Raw genomic sequence first — 17,987 nt, forward strand, 5'->3', positions numbered from 1 at the left:
TTGTCTGCAGGGATCATAATTTTAGTACTTCCCCCATTACAATAATTATAATGTCACCTCAAATGTCATAAAAGCCCACAGATCTGCTTTTAGGACTCTGAAGCAACCAGTAGCTATGCTTATTATCCTACCTTTCCAGGTCTTCAGGTGGAATCCACAGGTAGTCGTAGTCTGGAAACATCTTCAGGGTATTTAGGGAAAGTGTAGGTTTTTTGGTGGGGACTGGGAACTTTCTGCTCACCTCCAGTTTTCTCATATTCGTCCCTCATACTGAATGTTCATCATATGCTGGCACCATTTCCATAGTCTCTTGGTGATTCTCATGCTACTCCAGTTGGGTGGACCTGTCTTCATAGCTTCTCTCTCTCTCTCTCTCTCTCTCTCTCTCCCTCTCTCTCTCTCTCTCTCTCTCTCTCTCTCTCTCTCTCTCTCTCTCTCCCTTTTTTCCTTTATTGGATATTTTCTTTATTTACATTTCAGATGTTATCCCCTTTCCCCATTCCCCCCCCCCCACCAGAAACCCCTATCCCATTCCCCCTCCTCTTGCATCTATGAGGGTGTACCCCTACCCATCCACCGCCTCCCTGCCCTCGAATTCCCCCACACTGGGGCATCAAGCCTTCACAGGACTGAGGACCTCCTCTCCCACCTATGCCCAACAAGGCCATCCTCCACTGCATATACAGCTGGAGCCATGGCTCCCTCCTTGAGTGTTCCTGGGCTGGTGGTTTAGATCCTAGGAGCTCTGGTTGGTTGGTATTGTCATTCTGTATACATTATTTCTCAAATACACAATTGCACTGATAGAATGAATTAGCACAAATGGAACAAGCCCCTTCAGCTCCTTCAGTCTTCTCTCTACCTCCTCCATTGGCTTTTGTTTCTTTATAACATTTTCAGTTTTCCTCTTCCTGCTTCTGATTCCATAAGCAGTTAGAGTATATCCTTCATTTCATTCTCATTCTTCTCCATTTCTACCTTTTCTTCCTCTTCTCTTCTTCGGACGCTGCCTTTATTCTCAGAGTAAGACACTTGAGGAGAAACTTCTCTACTGTTCCAGTTCTTCATTTGTATTGTTTCCTCAGTCATGGTGCCAAAGAAAGGCCATGGAAACTGCTTAACTTTGCTTCCTATATCTGCAGTCTGACTTTCAGCCAGTGTTTGATTTAAAATTTCTACTGACTTTTTAATTTTTTGAAGCCTCTAAAGGTTTCTGTTACTCTTTCCTCATTTTATAATTTTTAGGTGAAGTTCTTTGTTTTATTTATTTATTTATTTATTTATTTATTTATTTATTTTTATTGTTGTTCATTTTTTTGTTTTTCTAGGCATAGTGGCTCTGACTTCGTTCCTGACTCCAGCTCTTAGGTGGCTTCATAGAACTGTGGTTGAGAACTTTACCAATTGGAAGTTTTAGAATTTCTGTTTCCCACATTTGCCTTTCAGTCCTCCTGGCCTTGTTCATTTGGTTTAGATGCATCTTCTTACATAGCATGTAACATAGTATTTAAAATACTAGCATAAAGAACAACTTCCCACATTGCAGCTGTAAGCAATCAGCAAAGAGAAAGAGCCTTGGCTACTTGGAATGTCGTTCTAATAGCTCTTCTCCTACAGTGATCATAGGATCAGTTTTTGCCTTATCAGTTAATTTATTTATAGTAACTATAAAATATTATCAACTGCTGTGGAATGTTACAAGAAAGACAATGATTGAGGGATTTCTTATAAAGCTTGTACTAATGTGAGATATTATGGATAATAACCAGGAACACTAGAGTTAGGTACTTTTATTCTCAAAAGACACAAGGTAGTTCAGAAAGAAGGTCTTTCAGCTCCACTTCCTTATGTATAGTAAGAGTCAACTCTGCTTACTTTGTCTTCTCATCAGTATTTGAGAAGCAACTATTCTTGCTATCTTATCTCTGGGCAGAGAGCTGTGGAATGCATCTGACTGAGGAGAGACTATATAAGGACACACTGATAGACAAGAGAATGAAGATATAAGAACTAAATATCAGAGTTCTATATCAAGGTCCGAGGAGAGAAATTAGGACACATTCTCTTTGAGTCGACAGTACATAGTTTATAAGGTAGCCTGAAAAGTAGTGGGTGGGGTGAGGGGGAAGGTATCCTTGAGTGAGCAATTCTGATACACACAGGCTGTGTGTGTGTGTGTGTGTTACAGATAATAGGTTGATAAAGCAGAAGATAAGAAGGTTACATCAGAGCATGCTGATAAGAACTGAACTTCACTGTGTGCATCCTCTTTTCTGATCACACCCCTCAAGATGATCTCTTTTTCAAGGACACTGTCTCTTACTACCACAGCACGAGTGCTAGGCTGCATCACAGGAAGGATGTATATACAGTCAAATCATAACAAAAAGTAAATGTGTATTTTCTGTATTTTTAAAATAATAATTCCTGGGGACTGGGGAGATAGCTCAGCAGTTAAGAGCAATTATTACTCTCTTGAAGGATTTGGGTTAGACTCCTAGCACCCACATGGTGGCTTATAAACGATTATCTGTAACTCCAGTTCCAGGGGATCTACAGCTGCAACTTTCTTCTGACTTTTATAGGTACCAAGCACACATGTGGTGCATGCACATGCATGCAAGCAAAAACAGTTATACATACAAAATAAAACAAATCTAAAATAAATTAAGATAGCATATCTTAAAGGAGTCCTTGGGGGACAGCCTTGGAAAGTGACCACTATGTAAGCTGATGCATGAAGCTCTGGAATCCTAAATTCTTAAGTCTGTATTTCATTAACTCTCATCTCCACTATTTTTCCTAGATATTACACCCATTAGAAAGAACAGAATCCATGCAGAAACACAATTACAGACCAGGCATGGAACGTGTAAGAGGAACCAGGGATATCATATTGTGCCAGAAAGGAAGAATATTACAAAAGGTTCTTAGGGGGTTTGGCAACTTGATGAGATTCCCTCTAAGCAAAGATAGGAAGACATGAGAATTAATGTGATCAATGGATTAGTAGGAGTTAAATGTGCTTAAATCCACCAATTTGTGAAAGTGATTAGAAACAAAGTAAATTCAGTCTCCTTTGAAAGATACCAGAAAAACAAGCATTTTGCCAAGTAGTAAAGAAAAGGAGTTAAAATACTGAATTCCCTCTGGGAACTGCATGCCTGTGAACTGAATAGTAGATAAGGTGTTATTTTTGCCTGTAGAAGTATTTCCTCTAACAATTAAAGGATTAAAGAATCACAGTACTGCTGACACATAATTCCAAATGGGATAATAAACCTGGGAAATGTCAATGGCTGCTGTACCACAAGAAAGAAAACAAAATTTTATGTTTCCTGATGAAGATGGTCTACCATCTATACTCCTTTGCTGCTAAAACCATCAAAATAAATCTAGGAAAATTCTGGATCCTATTAACTAACTTTATATATGGGTGAAACATGCTAACATGGGGAGAATGTAATTAATGACACCCAGGTTACATGCAATGTCTACAGAATAGGCCCTTTTGATGAAAAGGGACTCAGATATAAACTAATTAAAATACATATACCTTACTTTCATCTTTGTTAGACCTAATGTTCATGAAGTCTACTTTAAAAATTATAAAATTTATTTGAAAAGTTTATAAATGGTGGATTTTAATACTGTTTAGGTATTTGGTAACAATAAGGAATTCCTGTAAATACATGTAGGTGTCCTGATAAGTATTTTTGCTGGTTGTTTTGTAAAATTTCTTGTGTTTTGAAAATATATTTTAGTATTTTCAAAATAAGAGGTATGAAATTTGAGATTTGTCTCCTAATGATGCAGGAACAAGGTGACAACCAAATAGAAATAACGATAAAACAAAAATATCATTAAATGGTTATTTTTGAAAATTCATGTGGAAGGTTTTGCACACAGTCGAGTTTTGGCATTAAAAATACACTAGCTCCAATTAAACAGATTTTAAATCTGAAACTGCTTTTTGTCTTTTCAGATGGCAAGACGAAGGTTTAAGAAGTTCAGCACTCTGGAGCTTGTGCTCATTGTTCTGCTGCTTGTTCTGTTCATCATCGCGGTGGTTCTAATCGTGCTCTTAGCCAACTCCAAGGAACCAAATGGTAACGAGTCACTCTGAGTCTCTCCCATGCCTGAGCAAACTCATCACCCATGGTAGAGACACCACGCTTTGATATCCCTTCGTGTATGTATGAATGTGAACGCATGCAGGTCGTACGTATCTTACTGATCATCTACAAACTGTAGCGGGTCAATAGACAGTAGGTCTGAATTCTGAAACTTTCATCTCCACTTTTAATCAGATCCAACTCTGTAATCTCCGAAATATATTTGCTGAATGTTATAAAAATAATTATAATTCTGTGAATATTGATAATGAACAACATGCTGTGGTAACAGAACTATGTGTACTTACTATATATCAATTTAACTATTTAAGGTGAAAAGTTGGTTCTTAATAACCTATTCATGTTATTTTTTATTAAGTGGCTTTTTTTTTTGAGCTGATGTATCTCAAAATAAGGGCTAGAACATGCTGAATGATCTGGGCTTTCCTATCAGCCTCACACAAGAATCAGTTCTTGTGGGAACCAGGCAATGAAGTGCCAGCCTATGACGACAGCCAAATCAATCTTGTCCTTTCTATTCAACTCTCAGCTACATCAATCTCTGCTTTTTGCAGAAAACAAGGATCTTTAAAAAACATTTAATTTTTAATTTTTAAAGTTTTATAATCCTGAAGAGGGAGCTAAGGCCTTATGCAGATATGGGTACAAAGACATTGTATTTAATGCATCATTTTTGATATAAAAACCTTAGTGCAAATAACAATTAGAAAAAACATTTTCTTGTTGTAATGTCTTTGCTTGTTTAAGGTCATATCTTAAATAAAGTTTCTTTTCCATTTCAGAGAACAACAAGGATGCCTTTTATGTTTTACTGCTCTTTAAATCAGAAATCAAAGTTTTGTAGCCTTGGGGTAGTTTCTAGACTTGTGTATTCCTTTATGACTTTTTTCACTTTGGAGTTTATATTTCCAAAGAATAGGACCACTTGGAAGTATCCTAATGTATTAAGTTTCACCTGAGAAAACAGAGTTGAAGTCACTGTGATTAAGATGGCACAGTTAGAGCCTTCTCTGTATATACCTCCAGTATGGGGTCCCCAGAGAATAGGTATTAGATTGTCAGGGCTAGTGAGATGATAGTTCAGTAGTAATGGACACTTGCTGCCAAGCTTGGTGATCTGAGGTCAGTCTCTGGAAGCCACATAATGGAGAGAGAAACCACTCATGCAGGCTGTCTTCTGACCTTCAGTCTTTAGATTGTATGAGTCATTCAGTTTCTGTTATCATGGGTACTATTGCCATTGGAGCATAAAGTAGTTATCAATAAATGAGTACATTTATGCTCCAAGAATCCTACATTTTTAGATATACATTTTGACCTGATTTGACCGACAGGATATGGTTTATTCATCTGGCCTAAAGGGAATTTGATGTCTCATTTTACAAGCATCTAATGATGGAGCCCTCTTCTCGTACAGACCATATCGCAGGGGAACTCTAGTGAAGAAGTAGTAGATGATGTTGATATACACAGAGGTAAATACAGTTAGCAAGAATAAAACAAGGTGTTACAAAGCAAAACTGCAGAATCTCAAGCACACTGAACTAGAGTACAGCCAAGTAGAGGAGTTAAGAGAGTTGGAAGTTCTGAGAACCCAGTCCTGTTGAATGCTTGTGGTCACAATTCTAACTGTCATTTTGTCTGCTTTTGTAATATGGTAGCCTCAGATGCTGAAACAACTGGCACTCCAGACACTACAATTACCAGGACCACTCTTAACTCTCCCAATTGCCCAGTGCTAAGTGAGCTGGAACGGATAAACTGCATCCCTGACAAATCATCTGACAAGGTTTGTGTCATGCATCTTGTTGGCATCAAAGAATTCATGTCATGGTGAAATGCCTTCTCATCATCCTTCTCTTTGTTCTTCTCCTTCTTCTCTTTCTCCTCTCCTCATCTTTCTCCTCCTCATCTTCTTCCTATAGACTTCCTCCCCCTACCCCATTTGGTAGAGAGTTGTGTGTACAACAGCTTTGGTGGCTCACATAACCTAAATCTGTACTCATGTATGTAGGGTCATGTAGCTTCAAGGGGAGAAGAGCTAGAACATATCCTTGGGTTTCCAAGTAATATCAGAATTTCAGATAAGCAATACCATATTTTTAGTGTTAAGTGTGCTCCATGTAAAGTTTTAGACAGCGAAAGTGTATTTATCTTCCATGAGGCTACACTTGATTGCAGTCCTCAACTCTCTCGTTGCCTTTCTTGTTGCTGGCAAGATGCCATTTCAAAAGGTTATCTGGGATCTACAATAAAATATCATGCATGTGAACAAAGCATGGTTTAGCATAAGGACAAAGTTTCAGCAGTTACACTTTGGAAGCAAGAAGGTAATTAACGCCAGAGTAAAGAACGTACGAGGACAGGACATGGCACTTTAGTCCAACGTTTCTAGATAACCAGCTTGCGCACGTCCAAGAGTATTATGATAATAAAGTCATCGCATGTGACCTAGCATTCACATTTAGCAAATCAAAATATTTAATTGAAAACAGAGTACAGAATTCTGAGTGAAGTCCACTCAGGTGAAACAACAGATCAGCATTAAATGCATAGTGGATGCCTGTTGCATGAGTTCTTGGACATGTGTGGTAGCTGCTCTGTTCTCACTGTGCTGTACAGGCTTCTCTGGTGATGGCTAAGTAAGACACTCATCTAGGAGATTAGCAGAATGTCAGGATGAGTCAATTTATGGCTATGTTCCTTTATTGCTGCATTTCCACTCCCAGCATCAATCGCTGCTGGCCCTCAAGAGACCTCCTCTAGTCTCCTCTGAGATTTCAATTTCTTCTCAGTCTACTTGCACATACAGTAAAACTGCACGTGCCTGACTGCTCTTTTAACACCTCAGTCTGTATATGGTGTCAAGTTTAAATAGTTTTTCCTATTATTGCAGACTGCTTAGCCTTCTTACCCTTCTGTGATCCATGATTTTAAAGACAGCTCTTGATATGATTTTAAGCTTGTCATTTATAATCAAGGCACCATTACCCTCCTTCTTGATGTAGGCTTTTACCACCAATTCCAGATTTTACTAATGGCAGAGAACAGAAATTTATAGTTAAAGTCCATATATTTAGTTTATGAAAAGGATGTTAGATAATACTTCTAAACACTTAAAAAAAACCTTAAGTTTTCAGGGTTAGGTATTTTGTGATTCCAAGGGAGAACAAATTGACACACTTAACAAAATCTTCTATCCTTTTAATCACTATGATAGTCAATTAATATGGAAGTTGTTGACATATTTTCTATAAACAGTCATGATAACCCTTGTGATATTAGAAAGGCTAACTTTTAATATTTGAAAAGGCTGTTATCTTTTATTGATTACACACTTTGCAAGATATTTACCAATTCATTGCAAGTTGTGCAATGTTTAGACATGGGACCTGAGCACCTCAAAGAAGCAGAGCTTCTGCCTGTGTTCTCATCCTGGCTCTGCTTTGAAGAACTCTGACTGGAGTACTGTCATGTTTCTTTGTCTACTCTTTCAAGTTATCAGTCAGTGAGACAGTGTGTATTCAGATAAACATATTCACTAAGCAGTAATTTTTTAAACAGCATTGCACTCTATGCTCATAACACTTTAAAGATGTATTCTCTGTTGAGAATTTCATACACATATAGTTTTGATCGCATTTACTTTACCCTCCAACCCCTTTCAGACCTCCTCATATGTCCCCTCCAAAATTTATGTCCTCCCTCACCACCCACCCCACCAGTCTTCTCTACCCTATATTAATTAAAAACTTTATAATTATAATCACAATGGTCATGAGAAATGTTCTCTGAAAATAACTTGTAGTCTGATCTGGAGACTTGAAGGTCTGGATCATGAAATGGCTGAGAAAGTGTGTTTCTTTAAAATTTTACTATCAGATCTTCCCTTGACAAGGAACAAAGTGACTATGTTAACTTTTAAAACCTTACTCAAAATGAAACATGTTATGGAACAGTATATAATCACCATATTTCCCTGATTCAAGGTCAATTTTGTTTTTTTATTGCATGCCTATTTGTGTGTGTATGTTTTGTGTGCTCACAATGTGCACAGTGTGGAAGTCTGAGGACACCTTGTAATAGTTGGTTCTCTCCTTCCATCATGTGTGTCCCAGGAATTGAACTCAGGTCGTCAGGCTTGGCAGCAAGCACTTTTACCTGTTGAGCCATCTTGTTAGCTCAAGATTGACTTTGTTTATTTTTAGTTTTTACAAAGTCGCTGTGCACACAAATGGCCAGGGACTGTTTTTGTGAGTAGATGGTAATTAGGATTCCTTTATTGTTAAATACCTTAATTTCTAAAATCCTTGTTTTTTACTAGAAAATAGGACACTTCTCCCTATAGAGATTTATTGGTCCTATGTTTTTGCATACGTCAGGTCATTCTAGGCCAAGGAACAAGAAGAGTGTTTTAATTTGTCACCACAGCAAAGTGGAGCACTGACATGAGTGAATCTTGAGCTGCAATATACTCTTAGCTCAATGACATCGCTGTCCTGGAAAGTGCTGGGTGACTGTGAGCCTATCGCTTATCACCTGACCCAAACTCTGGGTTTGACTAAACATTGCTATCTTCATACAGTTTGTGTTGCTGTAACTGAATGCCCAAGACTGGGTAGCTTGTAAAGAACAGAAGTTTACTTCTCATAGTTCTGGATGCTGGGAAGTTCATGCTGATGTAGGCCTTGCTACATTCTCATTGAGGGAGAAGGGAAAAGGCATTGAATCTCATTCACAATGTGACGTCATCAGTCTTTGGTCACTGATTAGGGGCCTCCTCTCTTAATGTCATCACACTGGAGATCCCTGAACACTGGGATTTCAACATAACACGTGAGCCACTAACATTGAACTGAACTCTGTATTCTTAGTTTGTGGCTTCTCTTTATACGTAATCTTGTGTGTGGTAAATGTGGATCAAATCCAGCAGAGGATACCAGGCCCTGCTCTATCGACCTCATTTCATTGTTTTGAGACAGATTCTTAATTGAACCTGAAATGAACTTGGCAACCAACAAATCCCAGTACTGTATTGACTCTGACCCTACAACACTGGAGTCATTAGATACACGTGGCTATGCCTGAATTATTATGTGAGTTTGGGGGATTCAGATTCCTTATGTCCACACAGTAAGACTTCTTATGCAGTGGCCTATCTCCCCATATATTTGTGATAAAGTAACTACTCCGAATTTAGTGATACACAATTATAATTACCGTATTGCCAGGGTTTTATGGGGTTGAGACCCATATCGGGTTTGACTTGATCTTTTCTATGCTGAGTGCTGCTGGCTGCAGGTGTGTTACAGGCTTCACCTTGGTGGCTGACCTACTATGGTGGAGAGATTCAAGATGAATTCACCATGCGTCTGCTACCTTGGCCAAAACAGCTAAGAAGATGCTTCTACTTGGGTGATTTCTTTTCCCCTTTGTGAAGGCTCAGAAACTCTTAGAGGGCAGAGATTATTGGCCAGGGTAATTGGATTTCTTTCCTGACAACTCAAGGCTGCAAGAGATTGGGGCAAGTTTGCCTATCCTCTTACCAGCCAGGCTCAGAAGCAGCCTCCTGCAGAATGTTAACCAAACCTATCAAAAGCCAGCAAGACTCAGTGCGATGAGCAACATCCACTGATTTATATCAACATCGACAATACTTCTTAATTTCTCATCTTCTGTTGTTCTTAAATGTCAACACAAGTAAGAGATGGACAGTGTAGAGCTTGATTTTGTTTTAAAACAGTTTCATCAGGATTTGATTTCCATAAACCTGTGAATTCAGTTTAGTCATTTGTGTGTAGGAGCTAAAGCCTAAATATACCCCCAAGACCTATATGCACCAAAAGCCTGCAGATGCTGAATGCCTTGAGTAAAATGGCTTGCCATTCATAAAGACCTCCATGGGTCATCCTTTTTACTATCATACTTATACTACTAGTCATTCTTAGATTGTTCAAGGGGCCTATTCTAATGTAAGTGCTAGGTAAAGAAGTGTTATGTTCTGTGCTTTAGGAGATAAGGAAAAAAGGCGTACAGATGCACTTGTTTAAAGTATTTTGATCCAAATTTAGTTAAATTCTTGGATGTGGAAACTTGTGGATACAGGAGACTGATTATGTGTGTTATGTAAAAAGTAAAGTGTACATTTTTAATCTACATTTTCTATCATAATCTACTCAGGGCTGTGCATTTAAAATAATCCATTATGCTCTATCTCAATTTTATTTCTATGATTTAAAGATCTTTTTCTCCACATGTATTGATTCGTCTTTCTTGGGTATGTGTCATATCTGACCTGTGATATCTTCCTGGTGGGCTAAAGGGCTTCCTATCAGCTGTGAGGCTGGGTTGAGTTTTGAGAGTCTTGTCTTACATGAATGTTGCCCTTAAATCACCATTTCTCTCACTTGTTGTACTTGGAGACTTTGTGAGCTCGAATGTCAGATGTGTCTGTTACAAGGCTTTTTTAACGGATTGTTTCTTTAGCTATAATTAGACTTCTTTCCCCTTTTAGCATATTAATTGTACAAAGCATAGGGCTTCACTGTGGCCTTTTCATGGTCTCTCCCTCAACTGTATACTCATCCGGTTTCCTCCTGTGTCATTCCCTCTTTTACACTCCAAACATTTCACCTTTCGTTGTTACATCCTTTCCCCTATCAAATCCACACAGGAGAGAAAATGTTCAACATTCACTGTTGTGAATCTTGTGTCTTCGTTCAACATCATTTATCTGTTTATTTTTGAGATAGGGTCTTACACATCCAGCATCACTGGCCTGGAGTTCACTCTAGCTGAGGGTGACCCTGAATCTATGATTTTTCTAAATCACCACCCTAACATTGGGATTATAAGCATAAGTTACTGTGCCTGGACTATGATGCCAGGGACCAAATCTGCCAGGGACTGAACTAGGGCTTTGTCCCACCAACAGTCCCCATCATGATGTCTTCAGATATTCAAGCCACATGATGCCATGACTGCTTTTCCTAGGGAGTTTTTCTTTCTTTTTGTGCTTTACTCTCAGCCTTCTTCCTTTTCTTACTTTGAGATCGAATGTCTCTTCCTCGCCTTTTTTTTTGTTTTTTGCCCCACAATGTATTAGTGGTAACACATTCTATACTGTTTGGGCAGAATCTATTAAATGTTAATTCTCACATTGAAGTTGGCATTTTGTATCTGAAGTCTACTTTCCTTCTGTGCACCTTTCTCCTTCCATGTCACTGATCTGTCATCATAGCATCCCTCAGCAGTTGTTTCCTGAGGTGTTCCATAGCTTCAGACCATTCCCTATCAATGTCTCCTGGCATCTCCTCCCACTTCTCACTGTTGCTCAGCTCTGAAGCAGGAGCTGATATTTCTGAGTCAATGAACAGAGACTTCATGTCCTTGTTACTTTTGTCGCTCAGAGTTTTGTTCTTTCCTACTCAGTGAATAAAATTATTAATCTCTGATTTTATATAGAAATCACTCTACTTGATGTTCTTCCCAACACCTTTTCTGTTTTTCTCTGTAATCTGAGGTTTCATCTGAATGCATTTTGAAAAGAAACATCAGGGGAAGAGGTGGAGAGCCTTTGAGGCTGCTTGGCAAGAATCTGACATTGGCCAAGGACAAGGAAATGGGCTTCGGGCAGGAATCTGACATTAGGCTAGAACAAAGAAGTAATTTCAGGCAGGAATCTAAATCTTAGGCTAGAACAAAGAAGTAATTTCAGACAGGAATCTAAATTTTAGGCTAGAACAAGGAAGTAGGCTTCAGACATGAAAATGTCCTTGGGTTAGGACAGGGAAGTAGGCTCAGATACTTTGGTCATCCTGATAAGCCCTTAGAAACAGTGATCATGGAAGTGTTCACGTAACTTGGTTTAATGACTTGATTTTTCTTTGACTATTTGTGTTTATTGTCTTGCTTGTTCCTTGACTATTTGCATCTATTATATTGCTAGTTCCTCAACCTAGAACTGACCTTAATACATACATGTAACTAAAATGGTATAAAAGCATAAATGAGGAGGAGGAATGGGAGACGGGGTTCTAGGGAGGGGAAATGGGGAAAGGGGATGACATCTGTATTGTAAATAAATAAAATATCCAATAAAAATTAAAAAAATAATGTAAACATTTTAATAAAGTATATTAATATTTAAAGAAAAAAGAAAGGAAACATCAAAACTGCAATTGCTGTTTTAAGTTTATATACCACAGTAAAATTTGCTCCCACAGCAAGAGAGGCGGCATGTAGACATTATTTTTTTTTCACTCTCGAAACAGATTGGACATTCTTACTTCAGAAATCCAAGACCTGGCATGCTGCTCCAAAATCTGAAAGATTTTGAGTACTGCAAGTCATGAAACATTGTTTCATGGGGGAAAAATGTAAACGTATTTTACAAATGCTGGGGCTATGGTTGGGTAGTATTGTGCTTGCCTACCATGCAAGAAGTCCTAGGTTGAACACTAGTATGCAGAAAGGGAAAGGGATCCAAAAAGTCTTTCACCTTTAGGTTATAAATATTATTATATAATCATGATGAAGATTGTGTTTAGAGCATTCTGTCCTTAAAATACTTTATCATATAAAGATAAATAATCCAAAAGTCTGAGAAAAGAATCTGAAATTCAAACCATTTCTTGTTCCAAACGTTTTGTATAAGGAATACTTAACTTGTATTGGGTATTAATATAAAAATTAGCATTTGCTTCAGTGTAATCATTTATATATCGCACCAGTTTTTTACTTGCCATCTTTAAGATATTGACATATTTTCATTAACATGTATCTAGTGAATCTCAGAACACAGGGAACAAAGAAATGGAGAGTTCTGACTTTCATTTCTCTATTGCTAAGAAACCTTTGGCAGGAATTTCACATCTGTAACACTTCTGTGGACTTTGAGTTACATATCTGTAAAACACTGTGACAGGATATATTAATCATCTATTGCTATAGAATACATTATCCCCAAAGATAATGGCTTAATGGAATAAGATGTATTTTCTCATGGTTTCTATATTGAAAATCTGACTGTCTTTGGTTTGGTGGGGTAATCCTACCTCTGAGATTCTCAGAAGCCACATTAAAAGTGTCTTCTGACATCATGCTGACTCTTATAGCTTACCCATGTGGGTTGCCATGATTCCTGTCTATGGAGCGGTTATACTAAGAATCCTGTCTTGAGTTCCTTGAAGCCTGATCCCTTTCATGATAAAACAGCTTGCTTTTCCCATAGTTGAGGCTCTAATGGAGAAACCAAAAAAGAATGAACAAGACCAAAGCTACCTTCTGTCAGTAAGACAGACAGAATCTAGGGAGTGTCATCCTACTGTTTCCTATTTGTTGCAAGACACTAGTCTCAAGCCCAAACATACAAGGACAGATTTCTTTGCACTGTTGATGTTTATTTTGGATGTTTCTCCTAAATTAGGTGCATGAGGAAAGAGAATGTACTCATTTTAGCTTCCTCTAAACACAGACATCAATTATGGTATAGGCAGGCACATTCCTTAAGGCAAAATTATGCACTGGAAAGATTACTTTCTGTCTTGTAGGGAGTTGAGAAACTTGTCACGTGTGGAATATGCGTACATATGTACAGATGTATAATATACAGATTTAAAAGCATCTTCTTTGAGCCTTTAAAAAAAAAGTATGGCATTTCCAACTAGTCCTTCTGAAAGTTCCAACAAGACAAAACTGGGGATACTCTTAGACATGATAACATGGGAATACCTTTAGACATGATAGACCTGGGACACACTTAGACATGATTTGTCTTGACTTCAGACATCATATTCTGCTGTTGCATTTGTATTTTGAATATATTTAGTTCATACACAGAGATACCCAACAAATGTTGATACCACTGCACTCCATATACAAATAAACAGTATATAAAGTCAAATCAAAATTGGTTTGATTTGAAAGTGTCTGAAGAGATTTGATTGCAAAGTCTTTTTATATTTTGTCATTTTTACAATCCAAAGGTAATAATTAATATACACGAGGCTCCATTTTTATTTTGGGATACTGGTGATGTAACTATATTATGGTTTAGGATTTTAAAATATATTTACCAGCTTTTGTGTGTGAAGCATACATTGAGTTTCTTACAGCCATTTCATAAGAACATGGACAAGGAAAACTGTAGAAGTTCTGTGCCTTGATGTTCTGCCTTAGGTCTCAGTTGTAAAAGTGAAGTTGTTGACATCACAATCTCAATGAACTGACTTGTAGTTCCTAAAAGGTAATATTCTATGACTAAATGGAGTTGATCGGGCTAATCTCTGTTTCAGGCCACATGTGATGAGCGTGGCTGCTGTTGGGATCCTCAGGGATCTATCAGTCTTCCTTGCTACTATTCCAGAAATCATGGCTACAAAATGGAGAGTGACTCTGTAGACACAAATGCAGGTATGCTGAATGTAGAACCCTAGGCCTGGAGGCTTGGCTCCTTCCTAAGGGACTTCTGAAACAACACACAGAGTGCTGTCACACTGCCCATGTGACAAAGGTAGGCACAGTGATTAGATCCTATTTGGCATCAAGGAATAATTACCTTCTGCCTTAGGAATTCAGAGATTTTATTTGGTTTCTGGCTTCCACCTTTTTTTTGGTATGTATCTCTTTCTTGTCTTTTCTTTGTATATTAAGATCTATTTATTTTCTTTTTCTTTACTATTCTCCCATACAATATGTATCCTGACCAGAGACTTCCTTTCCTCCCCTCCTTCCAGCCCTTCCCCCACCTGCTTTCTTCCTCAGATTCACTGTTCCTTCATTTCCATTCAGAAAAGAGCCAGCCTCCCAGTGATAGTAATTACACACGGCACAACACGATGCAACAAGACTAGGCACAAACCCTCTCATATCAAGGCTGGAGGAGGCAACCCAGTAAGAGGAAAAAGGATTCTTGAGCAGGCAAAAGAATCAGAGTTCTCCCAGTCCCATTGTTTAGGAGTCCGACAAACACTCCAAGCTAAACAACCAGAGCGTGTATGCAGAGGTCTGGCCTCACTTTGATGACTTCGTATAATTATCATGGCAATTTTTATTCTCAAGTTTATTATTTTTAAAGTCTAGAATTTGAAGTTAATAATCCCCCAGATTCCTTATGGCTCTATTCTGGTGTTGCTTTCATGATATGGAAAGAGCTGCAACTATATAAGCATGCTTCAGAAGTTACCTAGTTAATGACAGTCTTCATGGGCTAATAGTCTTCCTATCCTTAAGCAAAGAGCACCATGATGAGTCCTCTGGGAGGAGAGAGATAGTGGGTACTACTGTGGAGAAGCTCCTAGTGTAAGAGGTGGGGCTCTTCAAGGCTGAAGTCTTCAATTGCTGTTTATCTGAAGACATGACTTCAGTGTACAAGATACTGTATATATTGAGAACCTAATTGAGAAAAAATAAAAACTGAGGACATAAAGGTGTGGGATTGACATGGGATGATCAATGAGCACGAAGCATAAGAATTAGTCCTTTGGGTTATATTTTCACCCTGTACTTATTGAAAAGGGATGTGGACTTTTGGATAAGGTATTAAGGGCTTCAGGGTCCAGTTCAAGATGAGATGGGTATATAGGGCATATGTATCTGTATATTCCCTTCTTTGAGAAACAAAAGTGTTTGTTTCCTTGACCAAAAGCTTAATTTTATGTAGCCATTATTTACAAACCAAGTATGAACATATTTTTCTCCTCCACATGTTAGGATTCACAGCTGCACTGAAGAACTTACCTTCTGCACCCGTGTTCGGAAATGGCATCGAGAACATCCTGCTTACAGCAGAGTACCAGACATCGAACCGCTTCCACTTTAAGGTTGGAGCTTGTTCGCTTTTGAAAATCTTTTAAAGGGTCTCTTATAACCTCATAACTGTGGTTCCTGCGAGGGAGAACATTTTGTGGTTATGTGATGCTGGTTTGGGGAGGGTCTTCAATAACTTTTGTTCTGTGCTGAAACTTCCTCAGTACATACTGAGTTTACCAATGAGCTTTCAGTTTCCACTCATTTGTCATAGATACCATGGGAATTGTAGAAGGGAACAAGACGATGCCACAGCTTTGAACTTTCTATGGGGACTCCGTGTCCTCGGAATCACAGTGTACCTCTACCCGAAGACTGATGTATGCCCAACAAATAAGCTCATGAAGCTGGCAATGTTGCAACCACATTACTTTAGATATAATGTCAGTTTGATCGCTGTCCAATTTCCAGGTCTATCTGCATAGAAAGTACTGGTGTTGGAAAGGCCACTGATGGTTTTGAAAGTTAGGTAAGTTTTCACTTGAGCTTTGTTTCTATTCTTCTCTCTGTGCAGTTGACTGACCAAACCAAGGACAGGTACGAAGTGCCCCATGAGCATGTGAAACCCTTCAGTGGAAATGCTGCTTCTTCCTTGAACTACAACGTTGAGGTCTCCAAGGAGCCATTTGGCATCAAAGTCACCAGAAAAAGCAATAACCGTGTGCTGTAAGTTCTGGAAACTTGGGTACTTCCCTTATCCCAGCTCTCTGTCTGGTCCTGGAGATGCCCCCCACTTCCTCATACCTGTCAGTTGCAGGTTTCCATTCATTTTTATGACCATCTAGCCATCTCTCCTGTTCTTCCCCACACCTGATCCTGGACCTCCCATTTCCCTCTCCATTCCCTGTCTATCCCAGTTCCCTCCCTCCATCTGCCTCTTACGATTATTTTATTTACCCTTATAAGTGAGATTCAAGTTTCCTTGCTTGGGCCTTCCTTCTTGTTTAGCTTCTTTGGGTCTCTGGAGTATAACATATTGCCTGTATTTTATGGCTTATATACACTTATAAGTGAGAACATACTATGCATGTCCATTTGGGACTAGGTTACCTCACTCAGGATGACATCCTTAAGTTTCATCCATTTGCTTGTAACAGATGTGCAGCTTGATCTTCATGTGGGTCCTGAACAACTGGAACAGGAGCTATCCCAAAAGCTGTTGCCTATATGTGGGTTATGTTCTACTAGCTGGGTTGCCTTGTCTGGCCTCAGTGGGAGAGGAAGCACCTAGCCTCACAAAGACTTGAAGTGCCAGAGGGGGGCATACTCAGGGGTATAAATGAAATTAAAAAGTTTGTAAACTTATCATAGGGGTGGCAGTAGGAAGATGATGATAAGGGGAAGTGTGTAAACTGCTGACCTTACTGTGCTCCAAGCACGAGTGCGTGCATGCGTGCGTGTGTGTGTGTGTGTGTGTGTGTGTGTGTGTGTGTATAGTCGTCCTTCTTTTTACTTTCTTTTGTCTGCACATTTTTCTTTTCCCCTTTGCCCATCTACCTAATCACACAAGTACCAATCAAGACTTATTAAGGGTCTATGATCATTTGAATACAGTGCTCTGGTTGTGTTGTAATGTGTCTAAGGACCAAGCAAGGGTTGTACCACAGTCATACCTGGCCTGGAGATGTTTTCCCTTTTGGGGGCATGTCAGCAGAAGGCTTGGAGAGGGAGTGTTGTGCTGGTGAGCTGAGGAAAGCACTTGTCTATGCTGCTGTATCCTTCTCTCCCTACTTTTCACTCATGACTGTGTTTCCCTCCCATGTTTAGGTTTGACTCAAGTATTGGGCCCCTTCTCTTTTCTGACCAGTTCCTGCAGCTTTCTACCCGCCTGCCAAGTGCTAATGTATATGGTCTGGGTGAACATGTGCACCAGCAGTACCGACATGATATGAATTGGAAGACGTGGTCCATGTTTGCCAGAGACACAACCCCGAATGAGGTAAGCTTTCAGGCCCCTTTCCTCGGAATATCACAACTTTAACCTATAGTATAGTTGTTTAGAGTGAGAACCTCCAGTGAAGCTGTTTTGCATTTTAGATCTTC

The 17,987-nt window shown here is 39.0% G+C and overlaps 1 protein-coding gene across 1 annotated transcript in view; it reads left to right on the plus strand.

The window, feature by feature from the left end:
• Nucleotides 1-3,985: 3,985 nt before the first annotated feature.
• Nucleotides 3,986-17,987, plus strand: part of LOC114622053 (maltase-glucoamylase, intestinal-like) — a gene marked incomplete at its 3' end in the record, with an annotated part of 52,300 nt that continues 38,298 nt past the window's right edge. The window contains exons 1-6 of the mRNA XM_028768410.1: nucleotides 3,986-4,109; nucleotides 5,798-5,925; nucleotides 14,432-14,549; nucleotides 15,849-15,958; nucleotides 16,459-16,610; nucleotides 17,712-17,883. Of these exons, the coding sequence (XP_028624243.1) occupies nucleotides 3,986-4,109; nucleotides 5,798-5,925; nucleotides 14,432-14,549; nucleotides 15,849-15,958; nucleotides 16,459-16,610; nucleotides 17,712-17,883 (804 nt within the window). The remainder of the gene's footprint in view (nucleotides 4,110-5,797; nucleotides 5,926-14,431; nucleotides 14,550-15,848; nucleotides 15,959-16,458; nucleotides 16,611-17,711; nucleotides 17,884-17,987) is intronic.

Source organism: Grammomys surdaster, unplaced genomic scaffold (assembly GCF_004785775.1).
Source record: "Grammomys surdaster isolate TR1022 unplaced genomic scaffold, NIH_TR_1.0 186, whole genome shotgun sequence".
In the NCBI taxonomy this organism is placed as follows: domain Eukaryota; kingdom Metazoa; phylum Chordata; class Mammalia; order Rodentia; family Muridae; genus Grammomys; species Grammomys surdaster.